This window comes from Lepidochelys olivacea (assembly GCF_965140295.1).
Source record: "Lepidochelys olivacea isolate rLepOli2 genome assembly, chromosome: 3".
Classification (NCBI taxonomy): Eukaryota; Metazoa; Chordata; order Testudines; family Cheloniidae; genus Lepidochelys; species Lepidochelys olivacea.
Window position 1 is genome coordinate 81,144,972 of NC_140413.1, and position 26,247 is coordinate 81,171,218.

General features: G+C 44.6%; 1 protein-coding gene across 4 annotated transcripts in view; it reads right to left on the bottom strand.

Annotated features, from left to right (window-relative positions):
* The window catches only part of POPDC1 (popeye domain cAMP effector 1), a 93,708-nt gene that overhangs the window by 43,091 nt on the left and 24,370 nt on the right, over nucleotides 1-26,247 (bottom strand). The window contains exons 1-3 of one of the 4 annotated variants that reach the window (XM_084622636.1): nucleotides 12,211-12,277; nucleotides 6,589-6,649; nucleotides 4,459-4,692 (exon numbers count right to left, since the gene is read on the bottom strand). In XM_084622636.1, coding sequence (XP_084478762.1) covers nucleotides 4,459-4,681 — 223 coding nt within the window. In that variant the 5' untranslated portion in view covers nucleotides 4,682-4,692; nucleotides 6,589-6,649; nucleotides 12,211-12,277. Of the gene's footprint in view, nucleotides 1-4,458; nucleotides 4,693-6,588; nucleotides 6,650-12,210; nucleotides 12,287-15,604; nucleotides 15,685-26,247 lie in introns of those variants that run through there. The other 3 variants (XM_084622638.1, XM_084622637.1, XM_084622639.1) reach the window with 3 other exon arrangements.

Sequence of the window (26,247 nt, forward strand, 5' to 3'; positions counted from 1 at the left end):
CAGCCCTCTGTGGAGAAAGAGGTGGTTAGGGACTATTTAGAAAAGCTGGACATGCACAAGTCCATGGTGCCGGATGAGTTGCATCCGAGAGTGCTAAAGGAATTGGCGACTGTGATTGCAGAGCCATTGGCCATTATCTTTGAAAACTCGTGGCGAACGGGGGAAGTCCCGGATGACTGGAAAAAGGCTAATGTAGTGCCAATCTTTAAAAAAGGGAAGGAGGATCCTGGGAACTACAGGCCAGTCAGCTTCACCTCAGTCCCCGGAAAAATCATGGAGCAGGTCCTCAAAGAATCAATCCTGAAGCACTTACATGAGAGGAAAGTGATCAGGAACAGTCAGCATGGATTCACCAAGGGAAGGTCATGCCTGACTAATCTAATCGCCTTCTATGATGAGATTACTGGTTCTGTGGATGAAGGGAAAGCAGTGGATGTATTGTTTCTTGACTTTAGCAAAGCTTTTGATACGGTCTCCCACAGTATTCTTGTCAGCAAGTTAAAGAAGTATGGGCTGGATGAATGCACTATAAGGTGGGTAGAAAGTTGGCTAGATTGTCGGGCTCAACGGGTAGTGATCAATGGCTCCATGTCTAATTGGCAGCCGGTGTCAAGTGGAGTGCCCCAGGGGTCGGTCCTGGGGCCGGTTTTGTTCAATATCTTCATAAATGATCTGGAGGATGGTGTGGATTGCACTCTCAGCAAATTTGCGCATGATACTAAACTGGGAGGAGTGGTAGATACGCTGGAGGGGAGGGATAGGATACAGAGGGACCTAGACAAATTGGAGGATTGGGCCAAAAGAAATCTGATGAGGTTCAATAAGGATAAGTGCAGGGTCCTGCACTTAGGACGGAAGAACCCAATGCACAGCTACAGACTAGGGACCGAACGGCTAGGCAGCAGTTCTATGGAAAAGGACCTAGGGGTGACAGTGGACGAGAAGCTGGATATGAGTCAGCAGTGTGCCCTTGTTGCCAGGAAGGCCAATGGCATTTTGGGATGTATACGTAGGGGCATAGCGAGCAGATCGAGGGACGTGATCGTCCCCCTCTATTCGACATTGGTGAGGCCTCATCTGGAGTACTGTGTCCAGTTTTGGGCCCCACACTACAAGAAGGATGTGGATAAATTGGAGAGAGTCCAGCACAGGGCAACAAAAATTATTAGGGGTCTAAACACATGACTTATGAGGAGAGGCTGAGGGAACTGGGATTGTTTAGTCTGCGGAAGAGAAGAATGAAGTTGGATTTGATAGCTGCTTTCAACTACCTGAGAGGTGGTTCCAGAGAAGATGGTTCTAGACTATTCTCAGTGGTAGAAGAGGACAGGACAAGGAGTAATGGTCTCAAGTTGCAGTGGGGGAGGTTTAGGTTGGATATTAGGAAAAACTTTTTCACTAGGAGGGTGGTGAAACACTGGAATGCGTTACCTAGGGAGGTGGTAGAATCTCCTTCCTTAGAAGTTTTTAAGGTCAGGCTTGACAAAGCCCTGGCTGGGATGATTTAAATGGGGATTGGTCCTGCTTTGAGCAGGGGGTTGGACTAGATGACCTCCTGAGGTCCCTTCCAACCCTGATATTCTATGATTCTATAATTCTATGAAATTGAGCTCTATGTTTTTCATTTACTCATAACGAAAAATTTTGGGGCCAATTTTTTTTCCCATACTTTGTCCAAGTATAGATTTTTTTCTGACAAGTTAAGCGAGAGTGGAGAAAAACAGATGAAGAAATGAAAAACAAAACAAAATACAATAAAGCCCAGACCACATAAACAAACCCTACCCTTCCACAGTCAGGTGTTTCAGCAACTGCACAGATGCTCAAAATTCTCTATGCAGTTGTTGTGGAGTTTTAAGAGACTGGGTCTGTATTACCTTATCCAAATAAGTTCTGCAATGTCAGAATGTTGACCAAGCCCCAAATCATGCTAAAACAATTAAAATATGTTGAAATACCACAAACGGAAGACAAGTGAGCCCAGGACAATACTTTCTATTAGGGCTGTTGATTAATCGCAGTTAACTCAAAAAAAAAAAAATCAGTTTTAATTATGCTGTTAAACAATAGAATACCAATTGAAATTTATTAAATATTTTGGATGTTTTTCTACATTTTCATATATATTGTATTCTGTGTGGTAATTGAAATTAAAGTGTATATTATTTTTTATTACAAATATTTGCACTGTAAAACTGATATAGTATTTTTCAATTCACCTCATACAAGTACTGTAGCGCAATCTTTGTTGTGAAAGTGCAACTTACAATAGATTTTTGTTACATAACTGCAGTCAAAAACAAAACAATGTAAAACTTTAGAGCCTACAAGTCCACTTAGTCCTACTTCTTGTTCATCCAATCATGAAGACAAACAAGTTTGTTCATATTTACAGGAGATAATGCTGCCCTCTTCTCATTTGCAACTGTGATGGGTTGGATCACAGAAACCCCCTTGGGGCTGCCAACTGATGTGCCAAGACTCCTTTGGTCTCTGCTTTCCCTGCCAGTTTGGGACTCCAGCATCCTGTCTTGTGGAGCCAGACACGTCAGTCTGCTCCAACACAGACTCAGGGTCTGAACCACGTGCCCCAAAGCTGCAGACTAACTGAAAGCAACTTAAGAAGTGTTCCTGTCCTTGACACTCAGATGCTCAACTCCCAATGGGGTCCAAACCCCAAATAAATCTGTTTTTCCCTCTATAAAGCTTATACAGGGTAAACTCAAGTTGTTCGCCCTCTATAACACTGATAGAGACACATGCACAGCTGTTTGCTGCCGCCGCCCCCCCCCCCACTTATATCTCTTTTGCATAAGGTGGGACTCCTTTGTCCCTCTGGGTTCTCACCCCTCCTTCTCAATGGAAGAGCACCAAGTTAAAGATGGATTCCAGTTCAGGTGACATGATCACATGTCATTGTAAGACTTAGCCCACAGGTATACAGGAAGACTTACAAGTAAAACAGAGCCATCTACAGTCAATTGTCTTGGTTAATGGGATCCATTAAGATTCCAAACCAACATTAATGGCCCACACTTTGTATAACTACAATAGGACCTCAGAGTTATATTTCATATTTCTAGTTTCAGACCAAGAGCGATACATTTATACAAATAGGATGACCACACACCATAGATTATATGCTTTGTAATGATACCTTACAAGAAATCTTTTGCATGAAGCATATTCCAGTTACATTATACTCACACTCATTATATGATTTTATAAAAATATGCTAGAGTGCAGCGTCACAACAATGTCACCAGAAAGTGAGGACAGGCATTTGCATGGCACTTTTGTAGCTGGCATTGCAAAGTATTTACGTGCCAGATATGCTAAACAATTGTATGGCCCTTCATGCTTCGGCCACCATTCCAGAGGACATGCTTATGACACTACTTAAAAAGATAAATTGTTAATTAGATTTGTGACTGAACTCCTTGGGGGGAGAACTGTATGTCTCCTGCTCTGTGTTACCCACATTCTGCCATATATTGAAATATATTTCATGTTACAGCAGTCTTGGACAATGACCCAGCACATGTTCATTTTAAGAACACTTTCACTGAAGATTTCACAAAACACGAAGAAGGTATGAATGTGAGATTTCTAACCAACCCAAGATTTAAGAATCTGAAGTGCCTTTCAAAATCTGAGAGGGATGAGGTGTGGCAGATGCTTTCAGAAATCTTAAAAGAGCAACACTCCGATGCGGAAATTACAGAACCCAAACCATCTAAAAAGAAAATCAACCTTCTGCTGGTGAGATCTGACTCATATGATGAAAATGAACATGCGTCGGTCTGCACTGCTTTGGATTGTTAATCAGCAGAACCAGTCATCGGCATGGACACATCCCTTGGAATGGTGGTTGAATCATGAAGGGACATATGAATCTTTAGTGCATCTGGCACGTAAATATCTTGCAATGCTGGCTACAACAGTACCATGCAATCACCTGTTCTCACTTTCAGGTGACATTGTAAACAAGAAGTGGGCAGCATTATCTCCTGCAAATGTAAACAAACTTGTTTGTCTTAGCAATTGGCTGAATAAGAAGTGGGATTGAGTGGACTTGCACGCTCTAGAATTTTAGATTGCGTTCAAAAATAAAAGTTTTTTTGTACATAATTCTACATTTGTAAGTTCAACTTTCATGATAAAGAGATTGCACTACAGTACTTGTATTAGGTGAATTGAAAAATACTATTTCTTTTCTGGACAGTGCAAATACCTGTACTCAAAAATATAGAGTACTGTACATTTTTTATTCTGTGCTGTAACTGAAATCAATATATTTGAAAATGTAGAAAACATCCAAAAATATTTAAATAAATTATATTATTGTTTAATCGCACAATTAATTTTTTAATCACTTGACAGCCCTACTTTCTATAGGTCAGTAAATGGAATTTCAGCCACATTAAAGTTGTAAAAAGTAAATTTTGTTTGGCCTACCTGTAGCAAGCAAGCCTCGCAGGAAAATCATATGGAAATTCAGAGTGGTTGGAATAACCAATCCAATTGCAAAACAAATATTTGCCACATGAAAAACCAGATGATGAACCTCACTCCAGTTTTCACACGCAGTCTCATTGACAGGTACAAGGGTGGCATTTTTAAAATCTGGTATAAAACCTAATGGGGTCATGGTGAATGAATTGATTTCTGTAGTATTCATCTTGAAGAATCCTGTAAAAATACAAAAGAGGCATTAAGAGTAATGAGCACGAATACAACGGAAAAACAATGACGTGTGTCATGGGACTTAGGGGTATATTCTCTCCTTCAAGTGCAGACATATTTCTCCTTAATATGAACAAAAATTCTACACATACTTCAAAAGTTAAACTAAGTCCCTACATACGGTTGCCAACTTTCTAATGGCACAAAACCAAACACCCTTGCCCCACCCCTTCTCATAGGCCCTGCCCCTTCCACAAGGCCCCACCCCCACTCACTCCATCCCCCCTCCCTCTGTTGCTCGCTTTCCCCCCACCCTCACACACTCACTCATGTTCACCAGGCTTGGGCAGGAGATTGGGGTGCAGGAGGGCTGTGAGGGCTCCAGTTGGGGTTATGGGCTCTGGGGTGGGGCCAGAAATGAGGGGTTCAGGGTGCAGGAGGAGGCTCTGGGCTGGGGGTTGGGTTGTGGGAGGAGGTGAGGGGTGCATGCTCTGGGCGGCGCTTATCTTGGGCGGCTCCCAGAAGCAACTGGCATGTCCGGTTCGTAGGTTCAGGGGTGGCCAGGCGGCTCTACGCCCTGTCTCCGCACACAGGTGCTGCCGAGGAGGGGGCAGCACGAAGAGTGTGCATCTGCCTAGGAGCCCAGGGACATGTTGCCACTTCCGGGGAGCATGCAGAGCCAGGTAGGGAGCCTGCCAGCCCCGCCAACTGCACTTTTAATGGCCCGGTCAGTGGTACTGACTGGATCCGCCAGAGTCCCTTTTCCACCGGGCCTTAGAGCCGAAAATCGGACATCTGGCAACCTTATCCCTACACATGAAAAACATTTTACAGTCACATTTAGGTGAAAACTAAGGGCTTGAAGAAGGGATAAAGGTCAATATTCTGACAACCTGCACACACGATGTATTATCAGATACATGCCCAGTGACTTTCGTAAGTTGTGAGAGTACAGGGGTCCACCCATGCTAAGCAGCTTGCAGGACTGGCACCATAATGGTAACTTCTGCTGCTTGTTAAATGGTCCTTTGGACCATCCAGGCATACTGCTTCCAGTCCCTCATAGTCAGAAGACACATGTGAATACCAAGAGCAGTATATAGCTGTGGTACCTGTAGAATAGCAAAGCTAAATACAAATTCAGAGGAACCTGTTATCATAATTTGTTGTTAAAGAAAGCTTGCCAAAAAAGCCAAAGAAAATTTATGTCTTTTAATTCTTCTTTGTAACGTATAAAGCTGTCCTGAAAGTATTTTCTCTTTCTTTCAAAGCAGGGAGGAGAACTGATATTTGTAAGGTTAAAAAAAAAAAAAAAAACCACCAAGTCTGATCTTCTCCAGTTTTGCTGTAGGACTCCCTGGAGATCAAAAATGTATGCCCAAAGCTCTCTCATTCCATACATGAGTGTTAGGGTGAGAATTAATAAAAACTATTTCCCTTCTCAGTTGATCAGGTTTCACTTGCTCGGTGTCTCTGATAACAAATGCTCTAGCTCTCCAGTCATCCATTGACTCTTTCAGGAAAATTGGGCAGAAGAGAACTGACTTTCTAACGTAAAACAGACTCAGTTTCCAAGAACAGAACAGACCCACTGTAGTCCTGTAATCTTACCTCCTGTATAACACAAGCCGTGGAACTTCTCAGCACAAATTATTAGAACATATATTTTAGAAAAACAACCAATCTTGATTTAAAAATTGTCAGTGATGGAGAATCCACCAGGAACCTTGGTAAATTGTTCCCTTAGCTAAAAATCTTCACTGTTTTCTTTAATCTTGTAGGCCTTTTTCATACAACAAAAAGAACCAATAAAGTTTTTTTCCCTTAGCCAATATCATTCCAAAACACAGTTAAATAACTCTGATTAAATAGGTAACTAAAAAGGAAGTTGGGAGATATTACCTTTTTTTAAGCCTATTGCAGACAGCCTTTGCTCATCAAGATTGACAGCAACTTGATATACCTAATACACAAAGGTTAATTTTTCAATTGAAGAAACAATGATTCATTTCATATTAAAAGAAAGTAAAGTAAATCTTGTTTTCAGCTAAGTATTTAGGACACCTACTGGTTGCAATATAAAAGGTTATATGGAATTCTGTTTGATTCCCATTAATGAACTATGTTTGCATCAGCGAGAAAACACTCTTTTCCTGTAACACATTATGGAGTATGCATTGTAACAAATCCTGTACAGACATTCCCTTGATCTTTCATGCACCTTTCTGTGACATTATACTCCATATTTTTTATGAAAATATGCTTGTGATAGGAATATGACATAACTAAGTTGTACTTTAAGCAAGATGAGCCTTGTAAGGTATCGTTGGAAAGGTTATGGTTTACTGAATAGGATTATCCTATTTGTATGCATGTATCATTTCTGTATCTGAAATTAGGAATATTGTCTATGTATCTATATTTCAACACGTTATTTTGGGCAACACCCCCTGCTAACAACTTCAGATACAACAGTGAAAAAGCCTGAGTGCTGAGGCCCATCAGCAAGAGCCAATGGACTATAAAAGAGCTTTGTCTTCCTGTGAACATGTGGGTCAGTCTGTGAAGAATGGCTACAGGCACCCTACAGAGGCATGTGACCATGTCACTGGATACTGTAACCCATCTTGAATTTCTGTATTTTTCCATGAGAAGCTGGAGGGGTGGGGTGGGGTGGGGGTCAAACTAGGAAACAAATGACTCCTGCCTTATGCAAATCCTATTTAAGGGTGGAGAGTGAGGTAATCCCGGTAGTCAGTTCTCCCCTGCTATCCCACCCAAGAGGACTGCTGGAAGCAACAAAGACTGAACTGGGGGAAAGAACTGTCCCCAGGCTGGAAGGGCACCTGGCCTGTGAAGAAGATTATCAGAATCACATTTAGGGTGAGAACTTACATGTAACCAGTTTCTTTACTGACACTAGCTTAGTTTGCATGCTCTGTTTTATTTTCTTATTAATCTGCCTTGTTCTGTCTGTTACCTCCTTAACTACTTAAAATACACCTGTTACAGTTAATACATTTATTTCTGGTTTAGAATATAACCCAGTTCATGTGATTTCTATGGCAAGAAGTTGTGCACACCATCTTCCACATTGAGGGAAGAGGCAAATTTCATATAATTTGGGGTTTGTACTCCAAGGGGGGGTGGACATCTGGGTGCTGTGTCAAGCCCCTTAAACTGAGCCTTCTCAGAGCGGCTCTCTGTGCGGCTGGGTGTGGCCCTGTCTGTGTGCTTGGCTGGAAAAAGCTGAGGAGCCTAGCCCAGCAAGACCAGGTAAAAGGGGGCCCAGGCTGGCAGAACAGTCTGCCTTTGTGGTGTCCCATCACACCAGGTGACAGCGCGAAGGGGGGTGGGGTTTCAACCTGTCACACCACCAAACCACACTCATACATTCCTTACATCCCAGGTCTAGCCAGGTGCACATGTGGTGAGTGGGACCCCTTCACAGGTGCCTAAATATGGATTTAGGAACCTAACTTCTGGCTTAGTTTTCCTTTTAAAATCTTGCTGTCTAATCCTCTAAAGTTCAAGTTGACTTATTACTGACACACAGATATAGGAGTGCTACTGACAGATAGCAGAAGGCTGTTTCTGATAAACAGACTTCTAAGTGCCTGCAGAAATAGATTTACTCTATCTACAAAGTGACAGATTGTGCCACTGGGTCTTAAACAAGGCTGCCCACTAATTTCAGATGGAGATACTACTTAAACTAGAGGATGTCTCTGAAGTGCCACAAGTCCTCCTTTTCTTTTTACTTAAACTAGGTATGCAATCTGGGTATTTATCCATAGATAGTTACAGGAAATAAATTGTTAGACATAATTCTGAAACTTGTATCTTTTCCTCTGGTCCTAGCTCAGATCTTTCAGTCCTAACCTGTTTATAGCCACAAACATGAAAAATTCTATTCAAAGGATACATATCTAGTTTTCACTTTCGGACCTTTGGTATTTCAAAATACCAAAAGTTCATAGTAAGTGGGAAGTTAAGGAGTAGAAGATCAAGCTTCTAGTGCTTTCAATTCAGCTTACTTATAAGCAGGGATCCTAGAAATCCATTTGCCATGGAAAAAACGCTGAATTTGCCCCCCCTCCCCATTTTTTTTTTTTTTTTTTTTTTTTGGTTAAAAACAGAGATGGGACTCGGGCTGTCAGCCCAGGGAGGTAGGGCTCCAGCTGTCAGATTTCATTTTAAATTGCAGAAAAATGTGGATTTATGTTTATAAGAGAATTTTGTTTTTTTCAATCACGGAAAACTAGGATTCCCGCTTATAAGAAAGATTACTACAATAGTGTAATTTGAACTATAACATAGTGTGTTAACAAACTGTAATAAAGATATATTCTTTACAAAAACGCCTCTAAAACTGATGTTTAAATAGAAGTCATAAAATTTCATCTTCAGAAACTATTGTGTATTTAGAAAAAATGGATGGAACGTTGTCAACTTAAATCTGACACAACATTTAAATTTTGTAAAATGATGCTTTTTAAAAAACTTAATAAAATGTTTGATACATTTTTAAAATTCAAAATTAAAACAATTGCTTTTAAACACACACTCTCTCCCAGTTTACGGCACTCAGAATCTGAGACTGAAAACTCAATTTGTTTATAATTAAACCAATTTCATTGTTTTTCCACTATCGGAGCTAAGAGAAAAGCAAGTAGTAAATAAACAAACAGTGAAAATAAATTGGATGTTTATGCTTAAATTGACAATGTCTCACTAAATCTACTACAAGATGCTATAATCAACAAGAAAACCTGTTTAAGTGTTGTCTGGAAAGTGGTCAGAATATTAATACCAATATTAAACCGACAAGAGTGAAGATACTTTGAATTAAATGTGTGTTAAAAGGGATGGATTTGTAAAGATATTTAGGCGGCTAGAGATGCAGATAATGAGATTTTCAGAAATGCCCAGGGGCTAGATCCACAAGGGGGATTTAGGCATTGCAATGCAGGGTATATGACTTTTAGGCGCCCTGCCACTTAGTGGACTTTCTAGCTGTGCGTTAGGTGCCTAGGCTCCCTATGCAACGTCTGGGGAAAGTTAGGTGCCTAAGAACAGGATCCACAAAAGCCAGCACACCGAGCAGGAGCTGCTTTAAACTACTTGTTGGAAATGCCACGAGGGGTATGGCCTCCCCCTGTTCCTCTAATGGACATAGGTGCCTAAATCTAGGCTGGATGGAGGCACCCCCTTCTGCTCAGGATTCACACCCATGAACTGTCCCCTGGAGCGAGATGCCTAAGCTCCTTCTCGGCAGAAGATGTGCTCTGCCGCCGCCGCCACCCTTATATGCAATAACTCAGGAGTTCGTGCATTTACCCAGGCTATGGGAGACCCAGGTCCAAATCCCACCTCTGCCTTATTTGAAGCAGGGATTTAAACCCAGGTCTCCCGCTCCCCAGGTGAGTGCCCTGCCCTACCACTGGGCTACCGGATATAAGGGTGGCAGTTTTGTGCAAGACCTGATCCAATAGCACGCTTACCAGACAGGCTGGGAACGCCAAGCCTGAGGATTCTGTTGGGGTTTAGGGTACAAATCAGGCTCTGGGCATCAGGGATTAGATGGCTTTGAATATGCCCACTGACAGAAATTTAGGTGGCTAGGGAATGTTATGTACCTAGGGACTTCAGGAGCCTGCCTTCAGGGTTAGACGGCAGCTGAGTGGGGATTTTGTGGATCTAAATTTTGGATTTAGGCACATGAAGTGGAAGTAAGATCCTCAAAGGGCTCTAGGTGGCTAGCCCCTGGCTCCTAACTGCTACTGAAATCAATCTTATCTGAGTCTTTAGGTACCTAAATACCTTTTAAAAATCTGGTCCTGCATTACCAGTTCTGCAACTGTATCCATACAGATGGCTCCCCATGGATCTAATTGCAGGATTGGGCCTCAGGATTTTTTTTTTTTTTAAATCTAGCTCTAAAACTTTTCTTCAATCTACTTTCCTATGGTTCTGCAGCAAAAAGAGCTCGCAATAGAGCCTTGCCTGTAACTATTAATTTTGAGAGCTGAAAACAGACCACTAGTGCGATTCTAATTAGGTGTGTTGTAGTTTAGTTTAATTTTCTTTTACTCCTGAAATAGGATTGAAGGGAGAAACAGAGGAATGTGAAGAAAACATGTATTTGGACATGCTATGCAAGTGAAGCCCTGCACCCCTTTAGATTAAAATGTCTCTATACTGAAATATTTGTTAGCCTTGGGCTGTGTAAATGTTCTTGATACAAATTAACAGTATGTTCATTCTGTGTATTAAGAAAATGCATCAATGTTAAGTGAAATTCTTCATATTGCTCACACTATCAACAGTCATAATGGCAAAGATGCGTGCTGGGAATGGTGTTAACTGCAGATACAAATTTGTGTTATGGTTACATAACACACAGACACATGGAAAAGATCTGTTAAGGGAAACATCTATAACTGTCACTTTGTAATCCTCAACCTCTCTCAAAATAACAGAAGTTTAATTTTAATTCACAATATGGAAAAACTATAAATACGTGTCTTAAATCAGAGCCAATAAAATTAAGCTATTGAACATTTGCATTTATAATAATAAAATAATGTTCTTTCTAAAGCACCCGTCCGATCAAGTCACTCAGGGTGCTGCTCAACCATTGGGCACATGCACACTCTCCCTCCCAAAAAACCCTTTAAGATTAGGATTTCCTAAAAGGAAAAAACAGGTAGGGAGAAATGATGCTGTCTTTACCACCTATTCAAACCTATACATTTAGGGGGGAAAGTTTAACATTGTTTAAAAGTGGGAAGGGATGAAGGGACTCATTTCAAGGATGAGTGTGTTCCACAATCTTAGGACCACTACAGCAAGGGCAGGACTGCTTGCTATGGTGGAATCCCTAAAAGAGGAGTGGTGTCCAAACATACTAAATATTATCAGATAACGTTTAGCATACGAAGTTTTAATGCAAAGCATATTTTACAAGAGTGGCAACCCCCTAAAACATGGAAATACTGATGCGACCTTAAAAAATGTGCTAATACTACACAAATGCCTTGAATACGTCTATTTGAACCAATCCTACACCAAAGGAATTTAAACAAGCTTCTATTGGGAAAAGAAAACGTGTTCTGAAGAAGCTCAAGTCACTCAACTATCATCAAATATTGCCTAAATCCTGCAACCTCATGTGCGGTGTATACTCACTGTAAGGGAGGTTCCATTTGAATACTGCTGTCTTGCTTGCCTCTCTTGGCTTTCAGTACAATTTGTTTTAAAGCCATTTCAGTAAGAGCTGACCTACCAGGGGGCGGGAGGCTCATGGGGGTTATCGGGCGGAGGCCGCCAGTGTCCGGGCAGGGGCCGCAGGGCCGGCCGGGGGCTGCACCCGGCGGGGGCTGGCCCGGGCGCGTCTCCCCGGGGAAGCTTCGCCCGGTCCCTCCGGGCAAGCGGCGCCTCCAGCTCCGATTTCAGCCGCTGCCCGGAGACCCCCAAAGAGCAGCTGCCCCCGCAAGGGGTGCGTCTGCCCCGCTCCCTTACCTCGCCCTGCGAGGGCTCCCCGGGGCGCTGTCGCTGGGACTCGGCGGCTGCTCCCCGCACCAGCTGCCACCCGCGGCCGCTTGGACTAAAATAGGCAGGAAGCCGCCAGGGGCAGGCAGCGAGCGGCCGCAGCGCGCAGGCGCTTCCCACGGACACGAGCCGCTGCCCGGCGGCCGAGACACTGAACAGCTGCTGCAGCCGGGAGCGGGGTAAAACGGGCCGAGGGCGGCGGGCAGAGGGGGTCCGCCAGGGGGCGGTGCCGCGAAGGGGCAGAGAACGGTCTCGGCTCAGCCCCCGGCCAAGGCAGGGCAAGTACCCGCGCTGCCTGCCCTGGGAGTGAGGGGGCCTGCTGTGCTGCGCCTCCCCCCTGCTGAGTCTCCCCAAGGGGCCCCAGATACTGACTCCATAGCCCAAGGCTCACGGCCCCCTGGGATTAGGGCAACAGCGCTTCTAGCTCCAGACCGAACGCACCCCCAGGGCAGCACCTGCTGGCTCGAGGGGGCTGGCTCACTACAAAAGCAATTTTCCCTCTCTTGGTATTGACACCTCATCAGTTATTGGGAGTGGACCACCTCCAGCCTGAGTGAATTGGCCTGGTCACCGCTGGTTCTCCACTTGTGAGGTAACTCCCTTCTCTTCACCGGTCAGTATAATAGTGCCTGCATCTGTAATTTTCACTCCATGCAGCTGGAGAAGTGGGGTTTTCACGCACGAAAGCACATGCCCAAATAAATCTGTTAGTCTTTAAGGTGCCACCGAATTCCTCATTGTATACAATAAAAACAGAGTTTACAGTTTGGTTTAATGGCTTTCAGCACCACCACTGTATAAATTCTTCGAACCACTGCCCCGAGACCTCCCCTGCCCCCCACCCCCTACCGAGCTGTGTAGAATTGGGCTTGGCTGGATTCCATAATCCTTTTTTATGACTTCCATGGAATAACAACCATATTCATTTTCAAGCAGTTTTTTGCCTAATATTTATTGATTTTAAATGTTTACAGTTGTGAGAGCTTGGTGGGGGGGTCAAACAATGCCAGGAGGGATCAACTAGTAATTGTTTAATAATAGGAGATGGTTGAGAGGCAAAAAGCTAAAGCTTTATAAAGCATCAAAACACAAAAAGGTCAACATCACATGTCAAAATACACAAAGTAAATAGTAAATCAAATTCTAAATAAGTTCTCAAGCTGCATTTTTCTCATTTTGCCTCAATTCACTCAGGCTATCTTGTAAATTGCAAGTATTAAATGTTTGTGAAAAAACAGAAAAAAATGTTTGTGGGTGTGCAGTGAAATTAGAGAGACAAAGTGGGCGAGGTCATATCTTTTATTGGACCAACTTCTCTTCGGGAGAAAGCTTGCCTCTCTCCTCAAGAGAAGTTGGTCCAGTAAAAGACATGACCTCACCCCTCCTGTCTCTCTAATATCCTGGGACCAACTGGGCAAAACAACACTGCATACAGTAAAATTGACATTTATCAACATTTGTCAATAAAAGTCTATCCTTCCAAATCTATATATCTAACAATCTCTTTTAGCTATACTGTATAGACAACAGTCTCCCCAGCTAACTAGAGAGCATTCTCTAAAACTGGCCTTGTCTAGTCTAGAAGAGTGCACCAGTTTAATTACATGAATTTAAAACCAAACTAGTTAAACCAAGGTGAAGCCTTAATATAGGCGCATTTAAATTGGTTTAACCCTTGTTTATGTTTATTAAAAAAAAATATTGCAAGTGCAAGCTAAACTGCTATAGGCAAAGGACTAAAGCAGTGTAAGTGTGCCTATCTCATGGGGTTGTGCCAGTTTAGCCAGATTAATTTAGTTGAATTGGTGCACTTTTAGGCCCATCTGTACTGAAGAGTCTGTACAGCTGCCTAGTGTTATCTCTCTCACATATCTCTTTAGCTATAAAAGTCTGTGTAGCTCTCTAGCAAATAGTTTCTTCAATTCTCTAGCTCAGGGGTGGACAAACTACGGCCTGTGGGCTGGATCCAGCTCATTAGGGCTTTGGATACGGCCCGTGAGGCCACTCCCGGAAGCGGCTGGCTCCACGTCCCTGTGGCCCCTGGGGGGGGGGGAGGGGAGGGGTAAAGGGCTTCATGCACTACCCTCACCTGCAGGCACTGCCCCCCACAGCTCCCATTGGCTGGGAACGGGGAACCAAGGCCAATGGGAGCTTCGGGGGAGGTACCCACAGGCAAGGGCAGTGCGCGGAGCCCTCTGCCCCCGCCCTCCTCTAGGGGCCGCAGGGACATGGTGCTGGCCACTTCCAGGAGCAGCGCAGGGCCAGGGCAGACAGGGAGCCTATCTTAGCCCTTCTGTGCGCCACTGCCACCCCAGAACCGCTCCAGGTGAGCAGCACTGGGCTGGAGTCCACACCCTGACCCCCTCCTGCACCCCAAACCCCTGCACCTCAACTTCCTGCCCTGAGTCCCCTCCTGCACCCCAACCCCCTGCCCTGAGCCCCCTCATGCACCCTCCCCCTCACTGCACTTTTCCTCCCGCACCCCAAACCCCTACCCCAGTCCTACATTCATGGCCCTGCATGTGATTTCCCCACCCAGATGTGGCCCTTGGTTTGCCCACCCCTGCTCTAACTGATAGGCCATTAGTTGTAGAGACTATGGCAGAAAATGTGGCCTCATTAGTTAAAACAAAATGATTTGGCTCTGTTCTTACCTTTACTGACCTGCTGTGTGACCTTTGGCAAAGTCACATAAAGTCTTTGTTTCCTCATACGTATAGGAATAATAGTATGTGTGTATATTAACAGTAGTTCCTAGAAGTCCCAACTGAGATCTGTGTCCCATTGTTCTAGGCACTGTGCAAACAGACACTGCTCCAAACAACAAAAAAACCACACACTTATGTAACTTTAGCACCCTCGTGGCCAAGATGGAGTCTGCTCTGTAGGCACCTCTGGCCAAGAGAAGGCGCACTCAGGAATGCAGCAGGGAAAGTCCTTTCCATCCTAGGGACACTTGTTCCCCTCCAGAGCGCACATGCATGCACAAAAAGTACAATGAATATAGGAAAGGAAAATATTAACAGAGGGATGAAAGGAGAAAAACAGGGGGAAACATAAGGGAGCAATAAAACAGTGTTGCATTCAATTCAAGGCCCCACAGGCCCAGTGGTAGCACAGTCTGAAAGAGCAGACATGGCGCAATGTGTCTGCACACAGTTCAGGAGTCCTGGATAAAGTTCCAGCCACTGGTGAGTCTTAGATGCTCCAGGTCATCTTGAGTGCCAAACTTTCCCCAACAAACCCCTCCAGTGCCCTCTTCTGCCGCTCTCTGCAAAGCTACACAGAGCGACCACCTCCCCACTTAACTAGCTAACAGCCTCCCTCCTTATTCCCGATGCAAAGTCACAAGCCCAGTACTCACGGCCCCATACAGCTCTGGGCAGCAGTGATACTGGGTCCAGCTCCAGTTTGTCCTGCTCCTGTCCTGGGGTGTCCCCGATCAGCTGCTCTGTCCCTCCCAGGCTTCAGGCAGGTTCTTGGCTGCTTCCTCTGTGAGGGCTGGCTTGCTGCAGTTGCTCTCCGCCCCCCCTTTCCAACAATAGCACTAACTCCTTCTGGAACAAATCAGCACTCTCCCCCCCACCTGGGAAAAATACTTAAAGGCACCATGCTCTGTAAACCCCAAAGGGCTTACGCTTACAGTTGAAATAGACAAGACAGACAATGAGCGGAGGGTGGAAACAAAGGCAAGGAGAAATGAAGTCTCTTGAAAAGGTCACAGAGCAAGTTAGTGGCAGAGTTGGAGACAGAACCAAGATCTCTTGACTCGCAGACTAGTGCGCCTACTTACAGAGTGTTGAGGAGCATATTCATGTGTATAAAACAAAGTAATTTCCCCTAAATTTATTTAGAACTTAAATTATATTGCTATTCTATAAGAGGCTATAATGGAGCCAATACTGCAGTTATTTTTGGGCAAAATTCCCATAAAAGTGAATGGGCAATTTGCAAGTGAAGTTGCTCTAACACTGGACCCTAAATGTTTTATACAGGCACGCAATAATGTATAACAGCAGCAACATTTGTAAATGTAGCCAGGGTTTTTTCCAGTTTTAAGAAAGAATGGTCAGGACAAGATAGGAAGGGAGCAGTCATTGCATGGTGTTGTTATGTGTCATATATCCAGAAAACATCTATCTACTATTTGGATTTATCAAAAAAACACCTTGTATGTATTATTTATTATTAGAAGGAAATTTGTCTGGGAAGAGATTGCATGGGGGTGAAAAATAATTTGTCCAACCCCTAAAAGGTTGCAGTACTAGGCTAATTATAAAAGCATGCACTGAGATACAATTTGATCTTTCCTCAAAAAGTGAAATAGAGAAATTACAATGTATGTGGTTTGGCAACATATCAAAAAGTGGCTACTAGAAGTCTGAAGGAATGGCATCTTCTGTGCACTAGAAAAGGACCACTTGTGTTTCTGTAAGCATGTTCTGAATGGGAGATATAAAACACTGTGTAATAGATTCAGGATCCTGCTGTTTTCCAAATCATTTTCCAAATGATTGATGCAAAGTAAGGGTCAGGGGCTGAATTTTAGTCTCAAAGAAACTTAACAGGTCCACTAGCTGTGATAATAGTATGATAGTACAGTGGTTCTCAACAAGGGGTCTGGGGTCCCTAGGGGACCACAAGCAGGTTTCAGGGGGTCCGCCAAGCAGGGCCAGAATTAGACTTGCTGGGGCCCAGGTCAGAAAGCCAAAGCCTCACTGTCTGGGGCTGAAGGCAGAGGCCAAGCCTGGAGCCCTGAGCCCCACCACCAGAGCTAAAGCTGAAGCCTGAGGAATGTAGCTTTGTGGGGCCCCCTGTGGCATGGGGCCCTAGGCAACTGCTCTGCTTGCTATCCCCTAATGCTGGCTCTGGCTCTTGTATGCAGAAAAGCAGTTGTTGTGGCACTGGTGGGCCGTGGAGTTTTTATTGCATGTTGGGGAGGAGTGGGGGGTTCACAAAGAAAAAGGTTGAGAACCCCTGTGATAGTAGACAGACAGATAAATATGTAATCTGAAGGGCTCAGAGAGTCATGGGGCTATGAGGGCAGGGAAAGGCTGTTTGGTATTAGAGCTTGTCATAAATATAAAGGGAAGGGTAAACCCCTTTAAAATCCCTCCTGGCCAGAGGAAAAATCCTCTCACCTGTAAAGGGTTAAGAAGCTAAAGGTAACCTCGCTGGCACCTGACCAAAATGACCAATGAGGAGACAAGATACTTTCAAAAGCTGGGAGGAGAGAGAGAAACAAAGGGTCTGTGGCTGTCTGTATGCTGCTTTTGCCAGGGACAGAACAGGAATGGAGTCTTGGAACTTTTAGTAAGTAATCTAGCTAGGTATATGTTAGATTATGATTTCTTTAAATGGCTGAGAAAAGAACTGTGCTGAATAGAATGACTATTCCTTTCTGTGTGTCTTTTTTGTAACTTAAGGTTTTGCCTAGAGGGATTCTCTATGTTTTGAATCTAATTACCCTGTAAGGTATCTACCATCCTGATTTTACAGAGGTGATTCCTTTACTTCTATTAAAAGTCTTCTTGTAAGAAAACTGAATGCTTTTTCATTGTTCTAAGATCCAAGGGTTTGGATCTGTGGTCACCTATGCAAATTGGTGAGGATTTTTACCAAACCTTCCCCAGGAAGTGGGGTGCAAGGGTTGGGAGAATTTTGGGGGGAAAGATGTGTCCAAACTACGTTTCCCAGTAAACCCAGTTAAAGTTTGGTGGTGGCAGTGGAAATTCCAAGGGCAAAGGGTAAAATTAATTTGTACCTTGGGGAAGTTTTAACCTAAGCTGGTAAAAGTAAGCTTAGGAGGTTTTCATGCAGGTCCCCACATCTGTACCCTAGAGTTCAGAGTTGGGGAGGAACCTTGACAGAGCTATGCAAACTAATCACAACAGACAATTTATTTGATTAACTAAGCCCCTTTTCCTGTTCATGAATTATCTGTGAACCATCTGATTTTTACAGATTTGTCCAGTATTTGAAATTGTTCAAGGAACGATCTATCTGAACATTTTCCAGCCTATGGATTGCTTACAAATGAATTTCTGAAACCGTTGCTTCAAGTTTTTGCTCTTTGTTCTTAACAATCGGTCACCTAAATCACATGGTTGCAAGGCTAGCTCAAGAAAAAAAAAGTTACCTTTTTCCGTAACTGGTGTTCTTTGAGATGTGCTGCTCATGTCCATTCCATGACCCACCCTCCTTCCCCACTGTCAGAGTTCCCAGCAAGAAGGAACTGAGGGTGGGGGGAGGTGGCGGCACCCCTTATACCGCTCCAGAGGGCACCAGGTACTGCTAAGGGCAAACCTTCTGGAACCAGTGCATGTGGTGAGCACATACACTAAAATGGAATGGACATGTGCTCACCACATGCACTGGTTCCAGAAGGTTTGCCCTTAGCAGTACCTGGTGCCCTCTGGAGCGGTATAAGGGGCGCCGCCACCTCCCCCCACCCTCAGTTCCTTCTTGCTGGGAACTCTGACAGTGGGGAAGGAGGGTGGGTCATGGAATGGACATGAGCAGCACATCTCAAAGAACACCAGTTACGGAAAAAGGTAACCGTTTTCTTCTTAGAGTGCTTGCTCATGTCCATTCCATATCAGGTGATTCCCAAGCAGTGTCAATGGAGGCAGGCAGGAGTTCATGGACGTGTAGATTGCAACACAGCTCTGCTGAACCCAGCGTCATCTCTGGCCTGCTGAGTGATGTCATAATGCACCGTGAACGTGTGGTGAGAGGACCACATCGTGGCTCTGCAGATCTCCTGGATAGGGATGTGTGCCAGGAATGCTGCTGAGGACTAGTTGAGTGGGCTCTGACAATCATCGGCGGCGGCACCCCTGTCAGATCATAACAGGTCTATATGCAAGAGGTGATCCAGTTGGAAATCCTCTGTGAGGACAGCAGAAAGCCATTCATCCTATCCACTGTGGTGATGAAGAGCTGAGTTGATTTACAGAAAGGCTTGGTATGCTCTAGGTAAAAAGCCAAGGCCCTTCAGACGTCCAGTGCATGAAGATGCCTCTCTTCACTTGTCTTGTGCGGTTTGGGACAGAGCACAGGGAAGAAGATGTCTTTGTTCAGAAGGACCGTAGATACCACCTTCAGCAGGAAGGCCCGTACAGCTACAGCTGAATCCTCGACGACCATTAGTGGTCCAGCAGGCTACTTGCCTGGATCGTCCTGGACCTGTGAGGTCTTTCCCCCGGAAGCCTCGAGCACTGGAGGGGTCTGGGATGTTGAGGCCTCTGGCCTGTCTGAGGCTCCCGACACTGAACGGGCAGCCTGGGAAGGTTGGGTGAACCCCCAAGGGCTCCATGGGTTACATGGCGCCAGCCACTGTGCCTGGGGCAATGGGACAGGTTTTGGTGCTGATGAGGACTATGCTGACATCTACATCGGAGCTGTCCTGCAGTCAGGGAACTGTGCCAGAGCTATCATCTGATTGGTCGCCACCAGGTGACCAGGATTGGGCGGAGCAGCGGCCAGTTGCTGTGTCTGGAGCTAGACCTGTCCAAGCGAGATGAACATTTTGGTCTGGGCCTTGGAGAACAACGGCATTCATCGAATTGGCGTTAGAAACCTGGTGATCTACGCCTTACGCTACCGGACCAGTACCGAGATGTCGAGCAGGACTGGGAGCTATTACGAGCCAGTTGCCAGGAGGATATTCCCGAATATGGCGATCCCCGTCTTGGAAACCAATGATGGCAGGCTGGTTACCGGTGGCTTCAGTCCTCTAATTGGTCCCAGGATCATACTGAGCTCTTGGCCACGTGAGGGGTCTGTCTCGGTGCTCTTGCCAAGGGGTGCGTACCCCGGTGGGTCTACGCCCGGCTACTGACTAGGTACGCCTTGAATCCCGCTGTTGGTGCGCAAGGTCTGGGGACCAAAAAGGGCTCCGCTGGGCCTGTCTCTCTGCTCTGAAGTATGATGGCTTCAGGTGGGCGAGCAGTAGCAGGACATCCCTCGCGATGGGGAATGGCGCCATTGAGGCGGGGACGTATGCAGAGGTCCCAAGTTGGGTTTACCCCATGACCTGGGTATCACTGGTGCAGGTGGCACTGGGAGCATCAGGATCTCCGGAACTGCCTGCAGGGCTTCAGTGTCAATGGCACCTGAAGCTGATGGGGGCCTGTGTCGATGTCTGGGGACTCAGGCAAGGCATGAGATGGGCTGCACCTCTCACCTTGAGCTTAGGCCCGACCTCCTGGAGAGGGCATTGAGCAGTCCAGTGCGGGTCTTGGCTCGCCCCCAGCCCTCTCCTTTCCTTTGCAGGAAGTAGGAGATCGTCCCCTCACAGTCCTCTTCAGCTCCTTGGCCAGAGCCATGAAGGGGGAAAATGGTGCCAGCCTCTGGACGGCACCGGTGGGGCACTCCGCACCGATGCTGCGGTGGTTGGTGCTGAGACGGATCTTTGCTCTGGTGCGGGAGTGTCTGCCAACTCTATCAGGAGCGCTCTAAGGCATTTGTCATGCTTTTTAGTTCTGGGTTTGAAGGACTTGCAAATGACACCTGTCACTTATAAGCCCTTCACCCAAGCACCTAAGACAGCTACTATGGGGATTGTGGATGGACAGGGGCTGCTTGTAGCAATCACAGGGCTTGAAGCCTGGGGACCAGGGCATGCCCCATCCCCAGGCTGAGTCCCGTTCGGGACTAATAAAGGCTTTAAGAACTACTACTAAGGGTAACTAATTCACTTACTAAGTTTATACAACTAAATTATAGGTTCTGCAAAGCTTGCAAGAACGGAGAACAATTAACACTAGCCAAAGCAGCAAACGTTCCAGCACCGTCACTGGCGGCAAGAAAGAACGGAGGGTGAGGGGAGCGGGTGGCGCTTCTTATACCATGCCATGTGGGTGCCACTCCAGAGGGCACCAGAGCCGGTCCCCTAAGGGAAAAACTTCTAGGAAACACACCTAATATAGAATGGACATGAGCAAGCACTCAAAGGAGAACTAAAACTCTCTATCAAAAACTATTGAAGCCAACAAGGCCGGGAGTCAGTGTGCAGCCTTCACTACCCATTGCCATACTAGCTTGGCAGTAAGGGTGGGGAAACAGTAGTGACTCTGTCCAGAGTTTGTGTGCACATTTCTGGAGAGAGTTAGGGAATATTGGATAAAGGTTTTCAAGAGGGGAACTTTTGATGTGTTCCAATTAGGGCTAAGAAGCCAGGGGAAACATCCCAGTTGCCAGAGACTCAAATTATTACCACCATATTGCTTCGAGTAGGCATGAAGTAGCTCTTACTGCATGCTGCGCAACACTGCGACATGAGCACTAAAATAACACATTAGCATTTCAACTTGTTCCTGGTTGAGGGAGGTCACATTTCTGAAGGGTCATTCAGGGGCACTGGAACAATTTGTATGGGGGAGGGTGCTGAGAGCCACTGAACCAAACTGTAAACCCTGCATATGGTGGAAACCACTTCAAGACAGGGGGTGTGGCCGCACCCCTCGCTCCTGCTCCTCTGGGGTCATTGCAGCTGCAGATTTGGCAGCATTTTTTGAACTAATCAGGATTTTCCTGCTCCCTTGTTGGATGACTCCGAAACCCAAGGAGTTTAAGATGACCACCCAAACATTTTTGGTGCTAATCCTCATTCAAATCTGTATTAATGACCATCCACAATAATTTATCTGTCTGCAAACATTTTTGTGAACAAAAATGAATGTGTAGAGCAAAGCAACTGTGAATACAGTCAGAGTGAATTTATGGGATTCTGTTAGAACAAATGTTCGTGAATATTTTATTACCCTGTTAGGCTTATTTTAATTTTGCATTTCCTTACGTTCCAGTGTTTATTGGGAAGTGTAACTTTAGTTTTGAATTTCCTGGCCTCTAGATATGTGTTTTAAAATTACAATGTTCTGTTAAGGATTTTCTCCCTTACATAATAAAATGCATTTAACTTTAATTCCAATATAACATAGTCCCCCCCCAACCCCCCCAAATATTTAATCTTGGTACAGTTAACCAGAGGTGGTGATTTGCCAGGGGGTGCTTGACCACCACTTCACCCCCCTGACCCATTTCCCCCCCCCCACAAGCATGCCCCACCCCTGTTCCTCCACCTCCCCCACAGTGCCTCCTGGGGGGGAGGCAGCTGGCTGGTGGGTGGGCAAGAAGCAATAGGCAGGACTGCCGGTGGGTGCTGAGCACCCATTATTTTTTCCCTGTGGGTGCTCCAGCCCCAGAGCACCCATGGAGTCTGTGCCTATGTGGTTAGTCTTATAGAAAGTAATTCACTTTCTTGGGGTCAGCAACAATGTGCAGATGGTGGATTTTATGTCACAAGCAAGCAGGTTTTATGCCCTTTCTTCCCAGTCTTTTCTCCTATTGTTATTTTTATTATGAAGGGAGAAAAAGAGATGTCAGATGGGAAATGTTTAAAATCTCCAGCAGGGCAAAGAGGTACTAGAAAAGAAAAATGGAAGAAAATGTTGAAAAGACAATTTAAGTGATAACTAGAGGAAGAAGCAGATGATAATGGAGGGGGAAAAAATTAAAAGCTAGAATTTGGAAGGTGATTCTATAAAATCATTTAACGAAAGGACAATAAAAGAAGATCGGAGTTAAGGGTAAAAATATTATGAGATCTGAGGAGTAGTATATGGGGACAAAGCCAGATGAGAAGAAAGGTGGTAAAAGGGCATTTTCCAGTCATCCTTTCCTACTCCCTGGAGTCAGGGACAGAGGAGAGAGAAGAGTAATAGAGATGGGAAAAGACAAGAAATACCAGGGAAGGGTAATCACCAGATACATTCTGGGAAGTGAGGGTCAAGAGCAAGCATCTGGCCAACCTGTGACTGTGCACGATCCTCTCCCAGCACACTGGAAAGAATCTATGGAGCCTGGAGACCAAGTGTGAGTATTTCATGTGTTTGTTCAGAGCAAGAGTCCAAAACAAGAGACTTCAAGATACCGTCTGCCTTCAGCATTAACTTGAGCTAAGGGGACCCTAATGTAACTATTCTGTTCCTTGGCTGGATTAACTTCTAATTCTAAAGTCATGTAATGTGTGATCACTTAAAAAGATAAAACAATTGACATTAAGAGTCTGATTTTGCATTCAAAACTCACAGTGCAGGACTATAGAATCAGAAATATTGAGCCCAACGCGGATCTCATGTACGCTCTTTATTTAAACTCACTATAGCAGAATGCATGCCAATATATATTCTGGACTACTTTAATCCTTGCCAGAAGAGTCAGGATAAAGTATTCCTGCAGCAATTTTGAATGATCTTTCAAAATACTAGACAAACGAAGAATCATTTAAAATTTTTCAGCTGTATTCAGTGAAATTTGGGGAAGACCAGTCTAATGAACAATATTTATTATAGCTCTTTGCTCTGTAAAGTAAATCTATTAAACTGAGCCCTTAAAAGTAGGCACTGCAGTGTATACACACACACACACACTTGCAGTATGTCTATTGTTTTTGCACCAAATGCTATTTTCAATAAATGCATAAAGCATTGTGTATACAGTGCTGTTCTGACCTAAAATACCTATTCAGATAACTATGGTGAAGAACAAAGTACACTGGCTAGTAAAATCATAGATCAGTATAATATTTTATATTCCACATCTGACTTCAGGTCCTCAGTATTTACATACTGCTATGTTCTTACCATTTATAACGAATCTCCAAATTGTTTTATATATGCCAAATGGACTTTAATTGTATTGAAAAACTATAACTGAATTGGGACCAGAAAATGGAGATTCAGGAAAAAAAAAAACAAAAAAAAACCAAACCCAAAACAGTAAGGGCTGTATCCTGGTATTTATTTTTAAGCACTGATTTCACTGCGGGAGTTCTGCTTAAAAACATAGGATGAGATTTCTAGAAACTAAAATAAGAGTTATGAAGTTTGATATATATTTTAAAAGATATAAAATGTTTATCAGCTAAATCTCTTAGCAAAATACAAAGTTACATCAAAATTAGATATAGTTACAATAAATAAAAACTAAAGGAACATTAAAGTTGCAGAGTTAAATAAATTCTCAGAAGTTAGGAATTAAAGTTGCCTCTGCAACCTTATTTCAGCCTCCTTCTGCATATGCTATTCCTGAGGGGAATTCTGCACCAAAAACTTAAATTCTCTGCCAAAAAAAAATGAAAAACTTTGCACACTATATTTTAAAATTCTGCATATTTTATTTGTCAAAACACTATATAAATCACTCCCATTTTAATTGTTTTGGTAATTTATTTCAAAATACCTCTCAGCAAGTATTTCTGTAACAATATAGACAACAGAAAAGATTCAGGAAATGTTTTTGGTCAAATAGATTCCTTACTAGACATATTAATACAGAACTTTGAGTAATAATTCATTTAAACTGCAATACCGAACCATATTTCCCTCACCCCTCAGAAGCAGTGCAAAGGTTTGAGGGAGTCAGGGGTAATGGAGGAGCTGAGGGAGAGGAAAGTAATTGCTGGGAAGGAGCCTGAAAGTGAACCTGGAGGGTTGTTGGATGTGGGTGGGAGAAGTATGGAACAGTTTTTTTTGTGAGGAGGGGAGGGATTGTTAGGAAGTTGGGGAGCCTCGGCCATGTAGACCCTGACTGACCCCTAGCCTTTCCCAATCAGTCAGGTACATCTCCCCTGTCCCCGTACCTCCTCCCCTATCTCCATGTGTCCCTGCAACCCCACTCCCATTGACCACCTGGTCCAGACTATCCTGCCCACTCGCCCTTCTGGACCCCAGTCTATATGATGCCTAGCACCTACATGTGGCCTGGTCTGTCTGCCCCCTCCCCCTCATATATCCCATGCCTCATCACCTGGCCCTGCAAGCAGGGTGCTGTGAGGAATGAGCCTCTGCTCTCTCCTTCTCGGCTGCTGACTGCAAGGGCTAGTGAGCAGTGAGCTGGCTGCTGTATTGTGGGAGAGAGGTGGAACTGCAGCGCCTGTCCGACAGAATGTATTTTCTGCGGCGGAAAAAAAATCTGCAGGACCCATGAATTCTGTGCATGTGCAGTGGTGGAGAATTCCCCCAGGAATAATATGCATTATGATTAAGGATAATATTTAGTCATGGAGGTCACAGATTCCATGACTTTACTGGACCTTTGTGACTTCTCTGGCTTCAGCTGTCAGCAGCTGCAGTTGGGACCAGAGCCAGGGTTGTGCCTGCCTCCTGTGGCTATATATCCCCCACAACCAGTGGCTGTGGCCTGGGCTGCCCTTGCCTGGGGCTCTGCACCTCCCTCCCACAGCTGGGGGTCAGGGCCCTGATTGAGCTGGCCACAGCTGTGGTCAGCTACACAATCAGCCTCCCCCAGCTGTTTTCACTCCTCTTCCCTACTGTAGCCCTCTCCAGGGCTGCTTTTATCCCCTATTCTGCAGGAGTGGGGGCAGCTGCTCCACTACAAAGTCATACAAACAACATCTTCATTCACCACACCCCTCAGAGCTATTCCCAGAGCACAGTCCATCCTCTACACTATATGAAGCATGCGTGTGTATGTACACACACACAAACAGACATGGTGTGGTACAAAGGTTTTATGAGCAGCAATTGGTAATGGTTGCACAACTCAATAACTTGACAAGTAATGCAAGTTATTCCAAATAAATGTTAATGAAACTTCATACCATCTTATTACATATATGCCATATGTACCATGGAAAAAAAACTATTTTAAGAATGCTTTAGAGAAATTTAAATATTTTACACTGAGGTTTTCTTTTGTATTCTTCTACCTGTACAATTATGATCCTTATGATTTGTCTATACGTGGCATTTTCAGCCATTGGTAGCCAGTAACTGGTGTTAGCTGCACCACTGCAAGTCCCAACTATAGACAAGGAAAGCCAGGATTTCAGGCAGCAGTAAACTCAACTAATGCAAATTGCAGCTTTTTTTAAGTATACTTGGGGTTTGTATTAGTGCAGTTACACTGGGAGTTGAGCCCCCAATGGCTGAATCTCAATTCAACAAGACTTCCGCTACCAGGAGCCCACATTGTACGGGG